General features: G+C 26.6%; 1 protein-coding gene across 2 annotated transcripts in view; it reads left to right on the top strand.

Annotated features, from left to right (window-relative positions):
- The first annotated feature begins 9,296 nt into the window (after window positions 1–9,296).
- LOC101241766 (protein FAM149A) overlaps window positions 9,297–23,141 on the top strand; it is a 63,499-nt gene continuing 49,654 nt past the window's right edge. Inside the window, exons 1-4 of one of the 2 annotated variants that reach the window (XM_065812642.1) lie at window positions 9,297–9,458; window positions 14,651–14,685; window positions 18,382–18,610; window positions 18,697–18,781. In XM_065812642.1, the coding sequence (XP_065668714.1) occupies window positions 14,660–14,685; window positions 18,382–18,610; window positions 18,697–18,781 (340 nt within the window). In that variant the 5' untranslated portion in view covers window positions 9,297–9,458; window positions 14,651–14,659. Of the gene's footprint in view, window positions 9,459–14,650; window positions 14,686–18,160; window positions 18,302–18,381; window positions 18,611–18,696; window positions 18,782–23,141 lie in introns of those variants that run through there. The other variant, XM_065812641.1, reaches the window with a different exon arrangement.

Below are 23,141 nucleotides of genomic sequence, written 5' to 3'. Positions count from 1 at the left end.
GAATATTTTTTTTCTTTTTTGAACCTTGCATCTTTCTAATCGAATTCATTTCACATAATAATAAAGTATAAAAAACATATCAAATAAATACTCCCTAGGGTTAAATTCATTTCACATAATAAATAAAGTATAAAAAATATATCAAATAAATACTCCGTAGGGTTAAATTACCTTTAATTGGTAATGGAGTTGAACTAAAATGGTTTTTTAGAGAGAAAACTTCACAAAATAAAACACGTTTGAAAAAATATTTTTATAAACGGTAAGTGCTAACTGTTATAGTTCCTTCCGTGTAAAAGATTAAACAATGTTATACAAAAAATACTAATATTTTTTGATAAAATTTAAAATATTCAATGTTCTTACAACTATTTTAAACTTTTATCAAAAAAATTATAACTATATAATTATGCAATTATGCAAATTATATAATTATGCAAAATTTTGCACTTGTGCATTGCTTGAGTAAGACGTGAATTTTAAAAGAAAGAAAAAAAAAATTATCCAACTCTGTTTATGAATATTTATTATAATGAAGATTATTGTTAAAGTGGAACTAATTATTGAATAACACTTAAAAATGACATGGCACCACGCACCTTTTTTGTGAGATATTTGTATATCTGAACTCAGACTTGAACACATTCGAATGCAATTTTTTGAAGAATTCAGAAGAAATATGTTCACACCCGAAAAATATTATAATACAAAATTTAAACATGGTGAAAGAAAGCATAATAAGAAGTCTCCGTGAACGTTTGTTTTTTGAAGTACTGGATAGCTTTAGGAGTGAACAATTCAGAGAGATTAACATTACGTTAGACTCAGATAACCCATTGGGTAAAAATCTTCGTAAACGGTACTAAACAACCAAATGTTTAGAAGATACAATTATTTTTTCGATAACTCTAAGCGAAAATCAATTGCACAAAGAGATTTCAAAGACATTAATCTCTTGTAAGAATATAGAACTTGCGCACGTGGACGATAAGTTTCTAACTTCATCATTAAAAGATTTATTACGAATTTCAAAATCAATCCAGATCGAAAATATAGAAATAAAAGTGGAATTAGGTTTGTTAAAAGAAAAGATAATTATACAAAATGAGCTTATTCAAGACCTAAAAGTATCTAACAATAAACTTTTATTGCTTAAAAATCAACCAAGTCAAAACATAAATAGTAGTTCAAATCCACATCATAATAACACGTGTTCAAAATCTATCACTGAAGCTACACAAAACGTCAATAAGTCTTGCGGTAAATTATTTGAAAATATCCATAAAGTATTAAATACTGAAAACGTAAAATCTGATTAAAATGCCCAATATGAAAATAAGCTTTTTAATTATCACACGCTAAGTGAAAATAAAAATTCCAAATTCACCGCAAATGTTGCAAAAGATATTTTTAACAACCTTGTGGAAAACCGATGGCAAATAATTATACAGAAAGCCAATCACATCATGTCAAACATATGCAAAGGTTGCGGCTCAAAAACAACAGACAACAGATAAAACTAAACAATCAAAATTTGGATTTAAAGAAAAACTTTCAAATATTGATAATAATTCAAATAGTTTTATTTTAGTTGGCAAAAATAATAAACCTGCCCGCCAAACAATTATTCTACCCTTCGAAAAAAAACATAAATTATTGGAGCCTATATTTCGAACAAAAATTCCAGGGAATGAAACTATTGCTTGTAATCGAATAATTCGTAATTTTGAAGTTTTTATTGGTGGTGTAAGCAGCCAAATCAACGAAGAACAGCTTCAAAGGTATAATGAAACTGAATTAGGTACCACACCTATATCAATTACATTAAACAGAGAAAATGAATTTAATAGATCACATAGAGTTTCTATAAGTATTTCAGAAAAGTATAAAATTTTCAACCCTTCTTTATGGGATAATATCATTATTAAACCGTTTCAGAAAAGGCACATATTTTCTCATGTGGATCAGCATTTTGTATCTAACTTGAACCAGAAAAAAATTCTTAATTAAAATCTAACCTCTTCACGAAACAATCAAACATCATTGGAAAAATACAAAAGTCAATTAGACATACTTAAAGGAATTATAAATAGCCATGAGGGTAATAGCGAAGTAATTAGTCCGCCTACCTATATAACATATACACCGAAAAGTTACTCGAAACTATAAAAAATGATAACGTTGTGGGTACTTCTAGACATGGAAACTTCACAGGTGTTGTTGCTTATGCTGACCAGATCATTCTTCTTAACTCTACTCTATCTGGTCTTGAAAGGCTGATTACAACATGTAATATTTACAATAACTTAAACGACATAAAGCTCAATGCTGTCAAAACGGAACTGTTGCTTTCCGGAAAAAGATAATTAACTAATTGCAAGATAACCCTAGACGACCATCAAATAGTACCAAATGAAAAACTTAATCATCTAGGCTTTACTTGGGATACTCAAAAATCTATTTTTGCCTCACTCAATAAAACAAATATTAACAATAGGGTATCAAATTTCCAAACAATAGTGCAAACTCTGATTCAATCTGGTATCCGGTTTGTACATCCATCTTCAATTATTTAGTTATATACATCTTTAGCAGTTCCGACGCTAACGCATGGTCTGGAACGCTGTGAAAATAGAGAGTCAACAATGCAAAGACTTAATAAACTTGGAAGAAATGCAATTAAGTCATTTTTTAATACCTCCAAGTATAGCAAAAACTATATAAACTCTCTATTTAAAATTCGGGAGATATCGACTTACATACAACAAAATAAAATAAACCTATTTATCCGTTTATTAAATTATAAAGTAACTTTTGAAATTATCAATTCTCAGCTTAACTATTGTTCATTAAAATATTCATTTTTAGATGATATAAAGGAATTATGTAAGATCCATAAAATAAATATGAAGAACTTAATTCAGGATAAGAAGAAAGTGAAAATTAATTTTAGAAAATTATTTCAGAAAATACAGTTCCTGAAGATACTTATCAAATTTTAGTACAGGCAATTCAATGTTGAAATGCAAAGCAACAGCAAACAATTTTCAAAAATACTCTTCAAGAAAACATTCCCAAGTGATCTACTTTATTCTCTCTTTATATATCTTAAACTATTTTTATGTATTTTTACCTTGTAAACACATTTACAAAGGGCGTTTAATAAAAATAAAAAAAATAAAAATAATAATAAGTTTTAAGCCGTAAAAAAAGCTAGACAAACTTTTTTTTACTGTTAAAGATTTTCTTAAGAAAGCCATAAAAAATCCTTTGCGGGTAAAAAAACATCTCAAATCTTTAAAAATATATCTTTATATATACTTAAAAAATTATTTATAAGTGAAATAAAGTTAGTTTTGTATAATACAATACTAAAGAGATAAATTAAAAAAAAAAACATAAGAAATTTACTGATTTTTTCAAAAACCACGGTAGGTGCTTCTTCACGGTAGAGGGTGCCATGACCCTAGTATAAAAAAAATTAGTTTAGGAAACAAAACCAAATTTTTTTTTTTTTAATTTTTTAATTTTGATTTTTTTTTTTTTTTTTTTTCGTTAGATAAGAAAGAGAAAAATATATTAGCAAAAATGTTTATCCGATTGCTGTCATTAGGCTAACCTAATTTCAGCATGTATTCCAGCAGTTGCACATTCTAGCATCACGTGCAATCCTGTCGGCTTTCTCTATGCTATCTTTCTAACACGACTCCTTCTATCTTTCACTCTAAGATATCTTCGTTTTTCCTAAATACACTTTACTCTTGGCCGTAAAGCGGCTATGACGCTCCTTTTTGGGGGGCTGAACTTGTCTTTGCGTGCCTTGGTATGGTGGTCTCTGTATGGCAACTAGCCGGAGGAGAATAAACCACAATACCAAAACCAAGTTTTACTTAATCGTTTCATAAATATCTAATCTAATATGACTCATCAATCTTGCAAGAGTAAGATCTATCATAAAGATATCATAAAGTCTAGCTCAAAAAAGCGACATAAAGAAGAAATATTGCAATCACAACAGTTGCAATTACAACCTTATTTATATCAAAGTTCGTCTGCATCTAAATCTGGAGAAACAATTTCAAAGAGAACAAGATCTGTAAATCCTACAAAAACGACGAAATCTATTATGCAGACAACAAGTGCAGCGTTGACATCATTATCGGCAAAGTCTTCGAATAATACTTCAGCTTCCAATATTTCTATTCCTCCTATTCAGCAAAACTCGAGATTAAGGTTTCAGGGTTATAGTCTTTTGGCAAACTTATCTAAAGACTCGTGTAATTTGATAAACAAAATGCAAGATTTTGGTCAAAAAACATTTTTCTGAAAAAGAAGTTTATTGTACTTTAATTGAACAGGTATTTAAATTACTTTTTCATACATTTAAAATATTATTAAGAACAATATAGCGTATGGTTTTTATATATTTTAAGAGTATTCTTCATATCTTAATTTCACTACATCTGATACTCGAATAAATAAATCACAAGATGATGTCGAGTTTTTCAGCATATTATGTAATCAAAAGTTTACAGCTCGTATTGGTCGGAACATCCAACATTAAGAAGCATTTACAAAGAAAACACCACGACATTTTGGGCAAGTGGTTTGACTCATACGACACACAAAACAAATCAAATAAAAACCAAAACGTGTTAGATGCCGATACTTTGAACGCTATTAAGTTCTTTATTACATCGAACTGCTCGATTGATGCATTTAATTATCCCTTTTTGAGGAAAATAGTCAAAGTTCCACTTCCTTGTGCAAAAAGTTTTAGAGAAAACTTGATACCAGAAACGATGGCAAAATTATCAAACATAATTAACGAAAAAAATTAGACGATACCCTGATTTTCACTTTATTTAGTGATATATGGGCATCTCCTGAAACGTTGGACTTTATTGCGGTTGGTGCAACATTAACGAACAGTGATTTAAAAAAAGAAATCATCATTATTGGTATGGAACAGATGACGTCACAATGCAGAAAATATTAAAATAAAAGTTGAAAAGATTATCAATACCTTTACCTTTAATAAATCAAAAATAAATGGTAATTTTTTTTTTAATTTTATAGCTTTAGTTACTGTAAACACAATGAATATATTGATTACTTAAGTTATATCTATTTAAAAGCTATTACATGTGATGAAGGGAGCTCATTCGTCAGACTGTTTAAGCAATTATTTGAAAAGTCTTAAGAAGAAAGCGTTGAAGAGACGAAAGGTGGCGATAGTGCATACGAAGATGATCCTTTACTGAACCAAGAGGTTGCCCTTTATATTAAAGAAGCAGATAATAAGCAGCTAAAAATAGGTGAAGATGAAGTCTTAAATATTGAAATTCAAACCTCTGATGAACTTCTTGAAGTGCTATTAACTAATTCAAAGAAGCTTACTTTTACAAATGTTGTTCAGTTAGCCAAAACAGTTGAGGAAGTAAACATCACTTATGACTTTAACGAAGATAATGAATACGATCTTCATAGTGCTGAGCTAATTAAAGATCTTGAAATTGAATTGGGAACATCGAAACTTCCGCGGTTTTGCGCAGCTCATAAAACAAACATCGCTGTACGAATCGCTATTAAGAAACAAAAATATATGTGTCGTTTACTTGCAACGCTTTCAAAGTACGCAAGAAGCACAAATCAATCTGTAAATAGCGTTCAATATCACATAAAAAATAAAGCTAAATTACAAACAAGTTGTGATGGAATTCGTCGGTCAGCTGCTTTCCTAATGCTAGAGAGTAGCAGAATAATGTTACAAAGTGCTTATAAAAGAAATGCAATCGATGCGGAAAATCAATGTCCAATCGAATTAGATAAGATTGAACTATACCTAAAAGTCCTTTTTCCCGCATATCAGCTCAACTTAATTGTACAAAAAAATCTTTCATCGGTTGGTGATGTTTTGCCTGCATTGACTATTATGATTTCAAAATGGAGTAGAATGAAATTACAAGGAAATGGAAAAGAATTTTTGTAACTTGTTAATTTCTTCTTTTAAATTAAAGTTTCAGAACGAACTTAACTCAGGAATTTATCAAGTAGCATCACTGTTGAATATCTCAAAGCTTAAATTGTGGTTCTTTAGACCTGGTTGTCAATTTATTGTTAAAGGTATTTAGTTATTAAGTTATATTAATTAATTAAGACAAAAAAAAGTTTTAAAATTTAGTTTAAAAAATAGTTCTTCAAAACCTAATTTATAAATTTAACTACTTTTATATATTAATTTATTTTATTAAAGTTTGTATTATAACCCAAAACTGTTTAGCAGCAGTAGAAAAGCTACATGAAATCCTGAAATTCTTTACGGCAAATAATATTTATCAAAGTGCTTCAGAATCGCAACCAGGATATGAGCTTACACAAACGAAAGAACGATTAAGTTCAAATGATCAGCAAACATATTCGCTCAGCGGATTTATGCTAGATGATAACTTTTGTCCAGAAGCTCGGCAGCTAATTTACAACTTTATTTACTTGAAATCAAAAGAGAAAAACTTTACTTTTTTAAGCAAATCGAAGAGAAAAGACTTGCAATACCTGTGTATCCTTCTTATGAATTTTGGTTCAAAAATTCTAAAATGCCAATGTTACGAAAGCTATTTGTCATCTTACTAAATTTCTATCATCAGCAGCTTTTATAGAGAGATATTTTAGTACTTCTGGTTTTGTATGTGAAAAGAAACGAGGCAACATGAATGCTGATCTGATTATCAGTTGTTCATTATTAAAAGTAAACTTAAAACTTCTTGAAAGTTTGTAAACTTATAATATAAAGATAATGTATTTTTTGAACTTAAAAAGCACAAAAAAAAAATATTTATAATGCAATAATTTCTATAATAACAATGATTTTAATAATCACACAACGGTTTAAATAAAAAATCTTTGAATTAAAAAACAAAAAGTAACTACTTAATAATCTTAATAATAATAAATATCGCGTTTTCTTGAAAAGATACATTTTTTAAAATAAGTCGCGTTTGCGTCAAGTTCCCAAACGCATTTATACGTGTAAGTTGCGTTTGAGTTACGTTTGTAAACGCTTTTTATATGCTTAAGCTGCGTATTAAATGCGTGCGTAAACGCGGCTATTTACGTAAATTGCGTTTACGTTTACGTAAGTAAACACAATAAATCGCGTCAAATTTGTTTGAGTTTGCGTGATAGATTTTATTTTGGAACGCAAACGCAAAACGCAGTTTCTTTTGTGTAGCTGTAGCTGGACTTCTAGGATTCAAAATTGAACTCGCTGCTAAAAAAAAGCACAAGCCAAAGCGCTTTCACGATCAAGCATCAAACACAGCTAATTTTTACGACAGCCGAACGAAAGAATTCGAAGCGAACATTTTTAATGTTGGTTTAGATTAGTCTAATCCAGATTGCAAACTCGCACGATTTTATCCGTAAGGTGTGAACAAAGAGGATTATCATTAAGGAAGTTTGACATTTTAAAAATACCCGCAAAACAATTTTTAAGCAAGTAAACCTACTGCAGCTACTCAATTAAATCTTCGAGAAGAAGCTTGAACGCCTTTTTCCGTACATTTGCATCTTGCTCCGGATTTTTAGCGTTTTAATTACCTTTCTAGAAGACTTTGTAGATTAACATTTTGTTTATTATTTTTTAAAATAATATTTTAGTTCATACGCCAGTTTTGATTAATGAACCATTTTTCAATCAAGAAAATTAATAGTTAGGCAGAAGTACCATGTGCCTTATTAAAAAAAGACAATTGCTGCGTTTACAAAACTTTATATTTTGTAATTTCTTGGTTTGAATTAGGGGTGCCGTTCTCCATTTTTGACCCGGGGCACCATTGCCGCTCTCGAAGGCTCTGGTATTGCCTGCGCCCTTGGAAACGTTTATACTTTCTTAGGTACTGTAAAATCGCCTAAGTTCGGCTACCATGTAACTTCGGTCATTTGAGAAAAAATATAAAAAAAGCATGCAAAACTCAAATTTTACAAACTTTTTTTCTCAAATAATTTTTGTAATTAGTTCGTAAATATGAATCTATAAATAAATAAAAAAGTTTAAATGCAACCTGCTGAAATAATACTTTAGCAAAACAACAGTTTGAAAAAATGCGTACTAATAAAATTTAAAATAAGCAAATTATTAAGGTAATTGTCATATTTAATCTTTGTATTATTAAGAATCACCAAATTAATTATATTTGCAAAAAAAAAATTAATAATTTTTGAAAATTAACTACTTTTTTTATCAAAAATAGTGAATCTTTGAAATAGTCTAACTTCGGTCATTCACGGATAAACAACGAAGGAGACAATTAGCAGTAATATTGAGAAATATTGATAAGTGTTGCAAATTTAAAATTTACGCGTAACTTGACCTGTAAATTTACCAGTAAAATTTGACATTTTTATGATCGATACACACCATGGTATTTTATTTCAATAACAAATTTGTTCATAATATCAAAATTAACAGACGGTTCTTTGAGTTCTAAAAAATATTAAGCTTGTGTCATTTGTTTTTGGAGATAAAATAACAGCTCCACGACAATTATGGATGCGTTGCGAATCCTGTGACGATTAGTTCTGTGGATCTTGCTGTTCTACTATGGTCATAGTAGAACAGCAAGATTTCCACAAAGCTCATTTTAAGCAAAGTATGTTTTTTTATTAATTAAAAAAAACCTTTTTAAATTAATTGAAAAATATATTTCTAAAATGATAATTTTAGAGTTACTTCTCTTTCTCTTTTCTACAAATACTAAAACGGGCACTGCTCTAAAGAACTAGCGTCTCTTGTGCCATCTACTAAAATTCATTCTCGTGTTACTCGTCATTCGATTGTCTCATCCTTTTTCTGTGACTGTTCCTAAGTGCCTTAAAAACTCTTATTCGTCTAGTTTTTTTCCTCGACATTAGTTCTTTACAATTCGCTTCCTTCATCTTGCTTTCCTGATTCATATAATGTGAAATCCTTTAAGTCGTCTGCCAATCGTTATCTTGCTCTACAATCTTCATCTTTTCTCTTCCAGTAACTTCCAACTTTAATTAGTGGTTGCTTGCAGCCTTGTTGGAAGCGAAGATGTTTAAAGAAAAAAAAAAAAAAAGTGATAATGGCCAAAGTAATAAAATAGTTGACTAATTACAATAAAAATTACAAATACTACAACTTATATTTAAAAAGGTCTTTTTTTATGTGCTCTATCTTGTTTTCTATGGTGGCCCAAAAGACGTTTTTTTGAGCCCGGGGCGATGCCCTCGGGCTCAAAAAAACAAAAACCGAACTTAGGCGATTTTACGGTATACAATAAAAAATGTAAAAAAATTTTTTGTGTATATTATTTTGTTATCTAAAAACCATTTTTTTTTTGCTATTATCTTTTGTTACCTAAAAAGAAGAGGGTTTGAATATGAAATTAGCGCCCTTGGAAACTTTTATATTTTGTTAGGTCTTCAATGAAAATGTAAAAATTCCTTTTTTTGTTGTTGTTATTATTCTTTTTTTATTTTTGTTATTATTTTTTGTTATGGTTAAGATTATTTGATTAAGTTTTAATTTAGGCTGTAAACTAAGTTAAAAAATGTCATCCTAACCTATCCTATCGTAATAAATTATATCTTTTTTGTATATAGCGACAAAACTTGTTAAGCTATATTTTATAGCTTAACAAGTTTTGTTTATGAAAATTATTTTTTGTTTATAAAAAAATAAAGTGTATATTATATACTATATATTTTTTTATCTATACAATATAGATAAAAAAGTACTTATCAACATGTTCTTTTTAAGGTTAGCCTTAAAATATGAAGAGGATATGTTTCATACAATGTTCAATGTACTCAGAATACTAAATTCTCCAGAAAACACAACCCAATCTTGTACCAAATACAGTAACCATTTTAAAGCTGTTTTTAGCCAATCTTGATCCAGTTGAATTTTTATTTTAATCAAAACTTAATTTTGTCAACTATTTAAGATAAGCACTTTAAATCCTTCTCTAGGTATGTTAGATAAAATTTTGAAATTGATTAATTACTAGATTTTTATTAATTATTGCAAAGAGCTCTAATACAGTATTTTGAAGGTGAAATAATTATGAAAATTCAACAATTCTCAGGCCTGTAAGAACAAAAATTATATTGGGGGGGGGCAGTGCTCGATTAAGGGGCCCCGAAATAGTTTTAAGGACCTTTTTTTTTTTTTTGTCATTTCTTTCCAAGTTATTTATTTGAAAATTTATAGGGAAAGGGGGGGGGGCAAATGCCCCTGCTGCCCCCCTGGTTGCTATGGGCCTGATTTTACAAAATCTTATAAGGTTTTAAGTAACAAATTTTTGATATATGGATTTGTTAAAAAAACTGTGGTCAAAATTAGGTTTTTCTTAACCTAAATTGTTATAGCTTTGTTTATTCTTATCAAAATGCTTGTAATTTGGTATCAAAAGAAAGGTGTGAGAGTAGGCTGAAAATTTAAAATAGTTTTTAGCAGGAGGTTTTTAGTATTCAGTGAGCTAGAGGGGGCACCAAACCACTATTAAAAATTCAGTTTTTAAAATAAAATAAGCTTATTTGAAGGAAGTTTGTAATTTATTATATTCAAGAAACTGCCATAATTTGCTTCCAGACTACTGCCAAATATGAGAAGTGTATTTTTGAGATAAGGATGAATAGTGGTATAATGGTTTAACACAGCCTATTATTACAAAGGACTAAATAATATAAAAACTTTTATTTTTTTAAAAAGAGTATATCTAATATTAAATACAATAATTATATTTTATTACTTTACAAAATATACTAGTGGTGTATACATTGACTTAAAGGGAAGGGTGTGTCTTTACCTCTCCAAACTAAAAAAAAATTAAAAAAAGTTTTAAATGTGATTTTAATAAATTTAAATTGACATTATTTAAAATAACAAAAAAAAGTATGTTTTTTTTAACGACATTAGATGCATCAAAGTATCCATGTTTTTAGTAAAGGAGGCATTGTAAACCCCTCTCCCTCCTTTATTCAAAAAAAAAAAAAACAAAAAAAAAACAACTGATTATTAATTTGAAAAAAAATGTAATTAATTTGTCTTAACTTTTAGTTAATGATTAGAATTAAACTTTCAATAATGAAACTTAATAATAATCATTGTTAACGATAGACACAACCAGAACGTAAGCCAAAGTATCAAAATCAAATATCAAAAAATTACAAGTCACACTACTTGCAGATACCTTTTTGCAAGTCACACCACTTGTGGCACCTAATTTGCAAGTCACACAAAAGTGAAGATGGCTACCATGATATCTTAGAATAATACATCGTGGTAGTCAATTTTAACTCTATTAGTGTCTAAAAAAACTAAAAAATTTTTTTGGATCACCTTTGACATTTATAAACCTCATTGTTTTCATAGCCAAAACAATTTTAACTGTGATGCAATCATTACCAAATAACTCACAACTTTCAGATTCTAGAAACTTTCATACTGAACAACAAAGGTGACAATTGTGTCAAGAGGGTGCAAATGATAGTCATTCAGATTTTTGCCCCAAGTTTCACAAATTTGGTTATGGTAAGATGGTTTACTGCGACTCTGACTGACATTGTGTTGGATATATTTGAGATGATTAAACTATGACAATCATCTAATATGTTTATTTAGATTTTCACTATGCTCTCTGCAAGTGGAAATCTAAATAAACTGAAGCCATAAGACTTTTTCATCAGTTTTGGTATGCAATTTTCCATTGTTAAAAAATACAAAATATGTCCATTTCTATACTATATAATTGTTTTAGAAAGCACTATAAAGCTATCAACTAAATATTTTTTGGCTGCTCATAAAATTCAAATGACTTAATTTTTTGGGCCATATAACCTGTGTAGTAGTGATGTACCGATGGCAAAGGCCATTTGAGGCTAATGATGACATGCCGCCGTGGCGTAGTGGTTAGAGCGCTTGCTTTATAAGCAGGAGATCCAGGTTCGAAACAAGCTTTAGACATATTTTTGCGTCACCGTAAGGAAGGAGGCGTAAACTTCCTGGTTAAATGCACTTCCGCAGTGCTCTGTGACAAGACCATTAGGTTTTCTTGGGGCACCTAAAAAAAAATTAAAAAAATGATAAATAAAAAAATGATAGGGATTAATGTATGTAGATAAAGGTAATACCTTAACATTAGGAATGCAATTTGCATATATAAGGTGCGCCTATGAACCAGTTTGGTGTGGCTTATTAGTCAATGCCGATGCAGCGGCCAATGCTGATTATTCAATCGTAGTCACAGGCCAATTAATTGGCAAATGGTTAAGCCAATTAATTGGTTGCTGGTTACCAATAGCATAGGCTAGTAGGTCAAGTCACTGCTGATGTATAGGTACATGTTATATATGTAATTTGAATCCTTAATATTATTATAATACCCTTATATAAATACATTAAATCTATTATTAGCCACAATCGGCCTTTGCCATTGGTACATTACTACTGTGTAGTGTAGAAAAAGTGTTGAAAACTACTTAGCTATTAGATAAATTATGTTTTTCTAGAAAATACATTTTTTATTTTTTATTGTTGTATTAGATAGTTTATCTAATACACATTTGGTGTCATTTAGTGCACTAACCTAATTTTAAATTACTATTATTATAGTTATATCAATACAAAGATTTCACTCACCTTCACACAAAATTTTTTGTGTGAAAGTTATTGAAAGACAATATATTCAAATAAAATAATAAAGATTAAATAATAAAAGCAAAATTAAATAGTAAAATATTGAAAGTAATAAATAAAAAAACTCTAAAATTGTTCTGTTTAGATCAATCATTGATTCAATGAAAGTTGATCTAAACAAATTGTTCAGCAATCAGAAAAACCAATATTTTTTTAAATTAAAATAAACATTTTTAAAAATTTTAATTAAATGATCACTAAAATAAAATAAAAACTAAATAAGTTAATAAAGAACTTAATTATCTAACTGAAGTTAACACTGACACCAGTGGTAGCACCACTGATATCAAGAAACACTGCTACTAGCATCTGGTCCAACCATTTTTTTGGTCATCTAAATTTGATAATATTATATTTATAAAACTAATAATATATAGATATTAAAAACTTTTTTTTATATAAATTATGTCACATACCTATTAATAATAGTAGATATGTATGCTTACATATTATAATAGTATTATATGATGAAAGCTTGGATAAATGATCATTAATATTTACAATTTGCAAATAATAAATTTTCTTTCCCTGCCTCCCTCCCCCTCTCCACTATGCTGGACAGAAAAAAGCATTTGATACCAAAAGTGCTTGTAAAAATAGACAACGTGCTTATAAAATTAATTCAATGATATTTGGCATGTGCATAGAAAATACATAAACTTAAGGGGCTTCTACATTTACTAGAAATAGAAACTACAACATAGTTTTTGATATCAACAAACTCTACTTTAAAGTGTGTTAATCTAATAAAAAATTATATTTTAATAAAGTTTGGTCTATCCTATTTCTTAAAACAACTCAGTGAAAATAAATTCTAAAAAAAAAAAAGGACAACAAAACATCATCTAACCATACCAGCAAAATGCAAAGTTCTAAATATGTGGAACCGAATTTTAGAAAAGTGGGTTCTGTAAAATGCAGATTTTGGCATACCTACCTTATCAGCTTGTATGTTTTCAAATTGGGTAAATCAAACTAATCAAATCAATCAATTTATTTAAAATGACATTTCTTTATTATAAAACAATACACACTAAAAATTAAAGGTAGAACTTTTTAGTTAAGGTAGGATATGTGATATACCCTTAGTAAGGTATAATTTTCTACCTTATAAGGTGGAAAATAATACCTTTAAGTTAGAAAATTGTATGAGAAATAATTGTTTTTAATATAATTTTATACCCTAAAAGGTAGAAAATTATACCTTACTAAGGGTATATCACATATCCTACCCTAATGTAGAAATTTCTACCTTTTTTTTTTAGTGTGTAGAAAGCTAATATTCCTAATTTTTCATAATAAAACGCTTAAACATTTCATTTGTGAAAAACATTTTTGTAATTTTTTCCTCTAACAAAACAATTTTAGAACTCATAAAAAATTAAAAATCAAAAAAATAATATTAATAATAATAATAATAAATCCTCAACTGCAACTGGTTAGTTCTAGTCCTTTTACTTCACAAATCACCACTGATATAACAAAATATAATGTGTATGTATGTTCTAAAATATAACGTAATTCATAGTTATGCATAATTATTTTAATATATTAAATGTTTTATGTATATATAATATGCATATATATATATATATATATATATATATATATATATATATATATATATATATATATAGATATACATATATATACATATCATTGATAATCATGCATACAATGTGTTTGTGTTTATTATATTTTATATTTTTGGTCATAAGTACTAGTCAATTGAAACAAAACCATTGCATATTTAATGATTTTATTTCACTAAATGCTATCCAAAAACTATTTTATTGCAAATAAATTGATAAGAAAGTAAATATATTTTCACGATGTTATATATTATCACAATGTAATCAAAATATTAAACAACGATGATTATGTTATTTAGCATTATTATTATAAAATTTATTACTAATTTTGTAGGAAGAGATTATGATTAATCGAACCAGAGACTTAAGGTAAGAATTTTTCAAAACTATATATGCATTTGTGTGTGTATATATATATATATATATGTATATATATATATATATATATATATATATATATATATATATATATATACATACACATATATATACTTATATATATACACACATATATATTTATATATTTATATAAATATAAATATATATGTATATATATATATATGTATGTATGTATGTATGCATGTATGTATGTATGTACGTATGTATGTATGTACGTATGTACGTATGTACGTATGTACGTATGTACCTATGTATGTATGTATGTATGTATGTATGTATGTATGTATGTATGTATGTATGTATGTATGTATGTATGTATGTATGTATGTATGTATGTATGTATGTATGTATGTATGTATGTATGTATGTATGTATGTATGTATGTATGTATGTATGTATGTATGTTTGTATGTATTGTATGTATGTATGTTTGTATGTATTTAGGGAAATGAATTTTTTGAGACTCTTTAAAAAAGTGAAAAGTTTCAAACCAATGATAATTTTAAAAAATCTAAAAAATAACTTCTACATAAAAAAGCATGAACAAACAATAAAGTTAAACTTTGAATTTCTTTGGCAATGGTCATTTCATCCTAGTTAAATTAAAATGCTGCAAACTAAATATTTACTTGTAACTTGTTATATTTAAATAAGGAAAAAACAAAAACTTTTACAATAAATAAAATTTTAAAAACTTCAAATAAATACTTTGTTTGCTAAAGGATTTGTTTGAAATACTTGAAAACTTTAAATAAATTATTTAATAATTTAATAAATTAATAAATTTTGGTTTTTATGAACTTAAAGAACTAAAAGGATAGTCTCCTTCAAAAAAATTTATTAAATATATAAATAATGTATTTACTATGAGGTGCTTAGAATTCTGATTATTTAAAAAAAAGAAAGCTTGTTGCTGTTTGTCACAAAATCTAAAAAAACGTTATAATAACATAAATTTTTTTTAAACATAATTATGTAAAGGATTTGGATAAATAATTGTTTCCAGATAAAATTTGAAATGGTATATTAATATTGCCATAAAAACAAGGTAGATACCAAGTCTTGTTAACTAATTTTACATTGTCACAGACATTATAAGTGTTTATATTGTCATGTTAAAGTTTATTATAAATAAATGATAATAGAATTATGTCTGCACATTAAAGCATGGCGGTTGGCCACTAAAAGTAACAACTAAAAGTGGAGTCTTCAGAAATTCATCAATTAGATGTTTCATCAACTAGATTTTTAAATTTAACTAAATGTTTAAACATTGACTAGATGTTTAATTTTAAGCAGGCAATATATGAGTTTATAAAATTTATATTTATATATATTTTAAGTATTTCAGTATTTTCTTTATATTTTTCTATAAATTTAAATTGTATACTTGTTACTTCTAAAAACAGCTTGTTACTTCTAAAAACAAATGCACTAATTATTTGCAATTATTTTAAATGAAGAGTTATATAAAACAATTTAATCCTTCATTTTGACAAACTAATATTATTTTTAGTTTAATAATTATAATGTAATTTTTAATAATTATAAATAAGAAAATATAAAAACCTTCTATATATTACTTCATAATTAAGTTTTAGAACTTTTTTAATTGAAACCCTCTTTTCTGTGGTTGCTCACTGTTATTAATTTTTAAACTGGAGTTTTTTTTTTTATGTGTTTTTACTAGATACTCTTCATTTTCTCTTATCTTTTTATGCTTGGTTGTTGTAACTTTTTATGCTTGGTTGTTGTAACTTTTTATGCTTGGTTGTTGTAACTTTTTATGCTTGGTTGTTGTAACTTTGTTAAAAACAAATGTTTTTATTTTATCTTTACCAATTTTTATTTGTAAATTTTTCAGAAATGCATTAAATAGAGTGAAATATTTTATTTATAAAATAGCATAAGTACCTTCCAAACAAATCTTAAAAAAAAAAACAGTAAATAATTGATAAAGCTTTACTGAATTCATTTAAATAATTTATAATATTTAAAAAAAAAAAAAAACTAAAAGCACCTAATATGTTAAATGATATTTTGAGTGTTTTTTTATGATTTCTTTTTAAAATATATTTTGGTTAATGATTTCTTTATATAAATATACTTTATGTTTTTATGATATTTATCAGAACAGCTTTTGAAATTGTTTGTAAACTTCATTAGTATACACTTAGCATTTTTTTGTTTAAAAAAATCTTTTATAATTTGTCTATTTTGTTTTTGTTCAAATACAGATTTTTTGTGTTCAAGGAATTATTGTAATGTAAATAATACTGTTCACTGTATACATCAAATAAATAGAGTTGTTGTAAAATTTATGTAAACACTGTATACATCAGAAAACATAATTGTTGTAAAAATAATTATTTTAATGTAAATAATACCATTCACTCTATACATCAGATAAAAAAAGTTATGTTTAATCTGACAGTATTGTTTATGGTTTTAAGAGAATTTAAAAAATTATCTACTTTTAGTTTATTTTTGTTTATATACTTGTTTGTGGTTATTCAAAAATTAACAATTTTTTGAGATGTGTTTAGTTTATGATAAGTGGTATTTTATGGCAGAGTAGGTGTTATTATTGGTAGGTGATATATTGTTGCAGAATAAATATTGTTTTATTACTGATAGGTAATGTTTTGTTGCAGAATAAGTATTGTTTTATTACTGATAGGTAATGTTTTGTTGCAAAATAGGTATTGTTTTATTGTTAGTTAGGTGAAGTTTTGTTGCAGAATAGGAATTTAGTTACTTTGTTAGATGCAAGGCAATAGTTTGTTTATGAACTTGTAATGTTTTAGAACAGGTCTTTATCACAGGAGACATTGATAATTTAATTATGATTGTTTTGTTCAAAGAAGGATTTTGATTTTTTCAGGAATTTCAAACAAATAATACTCTGTTTCTTTATTTCAGAATGTTTAGTCTTTTACAATAGTAAACTTAGTCTTTTAAAATAGAATAAACAATTTTATTAAAGGACATTTTATTATTTGACAATGGGTGGTATTTTATTGCAGAAAAAGTTGTATAATGTGGTAGTGGTGTAGTGGCTTTTTAAGCAAGAAGATACGAGTTCAAATGATTTTGTTTGTAGAGATTCATTCTTTTGAGTTAAAGGCTTTTAAGACTTTAACTCAAAAGTCATAACATACATAAGCAGGGCTTTATATATGCATTGAATACTGGCCTCACAGTATTCAATACTTGCTACAGGCAAGTTGTGACGATTTGCCTACGCAGATATCAAACCATAAGTTGTCTTCTCTGGCAGAATGATTGATGGTTAGTTATCCCCTTTCCCAGTTCCCCCTCAGCCATTGCGAGGTGAATATATAAAAATATATGTAAAAAGAGTATATAAAATATATATAAAGAAAATGTTTCACAAAGATTTTCATAGGTTAAATGAAATGAATATTTTTATAAAATTAGATTTTTTTTCTTTGTAAAAATATTTAGTTATTATAGAGTAATTAAGAAATGAATCTTTATGAATAATTATGGATAAGATACAAAGACATTTATATGAAAATAAACAACAACATATGGCAATGTTTGATTCATGGGTATTGAGAGGGTAACAGATGGTTTTTATTATAAGTTGCAAAACTTGTGTTGTCTGAATGTTTATTTATAAAAGTACCTTATTTTTTTTAGTCATGGTATATTTGATACAAAAAGTGTATTTGAAACTTTACCCCCTCTTCCTGAAAAGTATTATGAGCCTTCAGTTTTAAATATCAAAGAAGAAAACTCAGATTTTTTTGATTCTAACAAAACTCCTACTGACAACTCATCTGCTTTTGAGCAGTTTTGTCAATCATGGTCCGATAATGGAGAAATTTTTACTGAAAGAAGTAGTGTTTTTTCTTGGCGTCATGATGATGTAATAATATTTATTTAAACTGTTAAATTTGTTATTGGTGTCTTTTCATTAGTAACTCTTTATTTTTTATTTTTTTTTATAAACAGGAGTTTGATAGAGGGGCTGCTTCTCAAGTCCAACAGATATTTCTTGATGTAGACAGTTGTTTATATGAAAGCATGGAAACCAAGCGTATATTTTTTATTACATTTTATTAACTAAACTTTATTTTTCAATATTTCGTTTCAAATAAGTAAAAGAAATAATAACATTTAAAACTATAACTATTTAACTCTCTTTGAAATATACTGATATATATTTAAATATTAACAACCTTTACAAAGCATTGGTTTGATTTTGAGTAAATATTGTTGTTAATTTAATGCTACGTAACTAAATTGTTTTACAACAAACAAAAAAGTAAATTTTTTATTGTTGCAATTAGTCACTGTTTATGAAGTATTTTAGTAAAAATTGAATAACCCATTTTCTAAAAATAAATTTTATTAAAAAAGATACCAATTTTGAGTATATATATATATATATATATATATATATATATATATATATATATATATATATATATATATATATATATATATATATATATATATATATATATATATATATATATATATATATATATATATATATATATATATATATATATATATTTTACCTATATTTGTTGAAACATTTTTGCTGTACCCCCATACAGCAAAAGTGGTCTATTCTAAAAAATGCCCCTGCCTATTATAACATTTCCAAAAATGTATGCTATGTTTGCAAGAAAAATTTGAAATAATTACTCATTTAAATCAGGAAAATTTATTAAATAAAAAATCTGAATTTCTAAATGTAGGCACAAAAATAAACACCTCTTAAAAAATTAAATTAAATTTAAATTTGTATTCTTTTTTCTTATACTAATAGGGCCATTGCATGTAAAAGCATTTAATTTTTATAAATGCAACCCTAAGTCTCAGATTTTGCTGATTTTTACACCACTCAAAGATTTTAAAAAGTTATGAACATTCCCAAAATTTTATCATCTAATTCCAAACGGTTTCAAAGATATGACAATTCAAACTTTGCCTTCAACCAACAAAAATCTGCCATTTTAAAAAATTGTTTTGGTCATTGTTTCTATTCTGCGTGCAATGGAAAGCTGAAAATATGTACACTTACATATTTAGAGGCAAGGAAAATTCAATAAAATAACTGAAAATATTAGAAAAATTTAGCACCTATAATTTTTACCTTTGTTGCAATTTTACTGGTGCAAGTTTATTACAAAAATGCAGATGTAGCTCAATTTTTTTTATTTTCGTTGCATGTCCTGAATAGTTAGATTAGTTACAAAAAATTGTTTTCTTTTCTTAAACAGAAAAAAAAAGTCATTACTACATGGTCAAATTTACTTAAATTTGTTACTTGAAAAACAGGAAAAATCCATCGAAAAAAAAAGTCGTACTCATAGTGCTTAATACACAGAAGTTGATGTTTAATAATTTTTAGAAAATATTCCCACCCACCCTTATTAGGACCCCTCCCCTCGTTTACTAAATTTTACTCAGGGATGCGGAGTCTTAAAAAGGACTCCAGTTTAAAAGTCACAAAAAGATTACTTCCTAGTTTTTAGTATCCAGATGCTCTAAAAATGTACAAAAGCTAATAGACTACTAATAAGAAAAAAAGATTTTTAGTTTTTGAACCCGGATTCCTAAAAAAAAAAAAAATAAATTCAAGTCATTAAATCTTATGAATTTTTTTCTTTTTCCAGATCATAAGTCAACCAACTTGTTTAGAGCTTCTAAACTCCAGAGACCAGGAAAAAATAGAGATACAAAACCAGAGTCCTTTTGGGAATCTGCATCCCTGATTTTACTTGGTATGAACAAAGAAACTGTATCTCAAAACTTAAAAAAGAAAATAATTTTGATGTATTATTTTCTAATTTCTGAGACTGTTCAGGTCATGAAAATTAGAAAATATAAACTCATTTATAGAAATAAAAATTCCTACCCTCCTGCTTATTAATATCCCTGTTCTCACATCAATAAGTTCCTCTCCTATTGATGTGAGAACTATTTTCTTAAAAATATTTTTAGGTAAAAAAACAAAGTTAAATTGTTTATACCTGTTATGATATTCTAATGATTATTACATTCTGACTATGAATTAGCTTTTAGGCACGATTTTATAAACTATTAAATGCCAAGTTAATAAAAAAATAATGCTCCATCATATAAAACATGTTGTGGCACGTATAATGTAGAAAGTGATAAAACAATGAAATGCAGAAAGTGATGGTAAACAACTTTATTAAATATTGATGTTTTTACTAATAATTGTCTCAATCAAATGTTGGCCACTGGTCAATAAAAAAGCGACTGTTTATTATTCATTAAAATTAATTAAAACTTGTTTATTTTAGTAATAAAAATTTAGTAAAATACTTTTTAAAATACATATTAGAAACATTAAATAAAATAGTCAGATTATGATTTTAAATTTCCTCATTGAATTTTTCTACTAATGATATACATTTGAAAAAAGCTTTTTATTTCTGTTTTAGGAAAAACCACAATGCAATGCATTGTGATAATTCTAACTAAATTATTCAAGACAACTTAAAAAAACATTATTAAAAAAAAAAGAGCCTATACATTTGTATTTTTACAATTTAACTCACCCATTGAAATATTTTAATAATTTTTTGAAATTTAGGATTGGATTTTATTAAGTTACCAAGAAAATAAAAGTTAGAAAATAATAACTGAAATTTTTTTTTTTAATTTGAGATACGGTTTCTTTGTTCATAACAAAATTTAACAAGTGGGGGAAGGGTCTCAATAAGCTCAGAGTGAGTGGGAAATTTTTTTGAAAATTATGAAGATTACCACCTTTTTTTCCTATAATTTTTCTAAAATTTCTGTTTTTTAAAGTAACAAATTTAAGTAAATTTGACCATGTTTTTTTTCTGTTTAAAAAAAGACTTGCCTCTGTAAAACTTGCCTCAGTAGTTATTGCAATAAAGTCAAACATACAGGTGTTATGTTCTTTTTAAAAAATTTTAAGTTGTTTTATTGGATTCCTTGCCTCTAAATATGTAAGTGTACACATTTTTAGCTTTCCATTGCACATAGAACACAAATAAAGACCAAAACCATTTTTTAAAAATGACAGATTTATGCTGGTTGAAGGTAAAGTTTGAATAGTCATATCTTTGAAACCAGAGTTTGGAATTAGATGATAAAATTTTGGGAATGTTCATAACTTATTAAAATCTTTGAGTGGTGTAAAAATCAGCAAAATCTGAGAATTAGGGTTGTCTTATCTGTTTTCATATGGATCGCCCAAAAGGTAAAAAAGGATTTTTTTAAAATATAATGTTAACGGTCAATTTTATTGTTTATATATACATATGGGCATTTCCAAAAAGTCATGCATGGAACTTTGCATTTGTTGCATTATTTATTTTGAAAATAATGCAATTTGTAATCAGTATGGTAGCTATGGGTTGCGTCATTATAGAATAAATTAATTTTTTAATGAAGTCATGCACGGAACAGAAAAAAGCAAAAAATAAAAATTTAATAAATGAACCTTATTTTCTATGAAAAGGTATTAGTTAAAGGTGTTTTGTTTTGTTTAGATAATTATACAAGCACAGGCCTTGTTACGAGATTTCACTGCGTAACAAAAACGCGTAACGCATTTCTAAGTAACTCAACTCAGCAAAGATATTTTGTATCGTTAAAAGTTATATTGCGTCACTAACGTCTTTTCAAGTACGCATTGTAATTAAAGTTATTTTATTAAGGCGTTAAAAATCATACAAACAGTTTTTTTTCTCTCACTATAACAAAAGTTTCAAATAAAATCTAAGTACCTATTTGAAAAATCATTTTTATTATTTTTTTCAAATATGAACTAAATTTTATTTTGAAAAAAATATTTTTTTCATAAAACGTAAAATAATATTTGTTTATTTTCTTATAATTTTACAGTTGTTTTTTGGTTATTTTATTAACTGTTAATAAATTTTTTCTTATTTATTTTGTGAACTCTTTTTAATAATGTTTTTAAACAATAAAGAGTTTTTTTTTATTATTTATCAGTTACCAAAAACATAATTTTTGTGATCATAATTTTTTTTCATAAATTAAACGAACATCATTAAAACTTTACGTTTTTGAATTAACAATAAACAAAATATCTTATAAATAAAATATTTACATCAAAATAAATCGTGCATTTTTTAAACTATTATGACAAAAAATAATTTTTATATTTAAAAGGAATTTATATATTTAATTCTTTAAGATAAAACTTTAAACAGTTTATTTTTTTTAACTAATTTTTAACAACATTTAAAAAAAAAAATTAAACAAACTGTTTCTTTAACAAAAAATCTATTAGTTTACAATTGCGGTTAAATGTTTTTATGACTTTATTTCTTCTGAATAAACGTCACATTAACAACATCAAAAGTTAATTTAAATATTCCAAAAGATAAAAGTTTTTGTGTAGCTCAAAACTGCTGAAC

Source organism: Hydra vulgaris, chromosome 12 (genome assembly GCF_038396675.1).
Source record: "Hydra vulgaris chromosome 12, alternate assembly HydraT2T_AEP".
Lineage (NCBI taxonomy): Eukaryota > Metazoa > Cnidaria > Hydrozoa > Anthoathecata > Hydridae > Hydra > Hydra vulgaris.
This window is presented reverse-complemented; position numbering and strand designations above follow the sequence as displayed.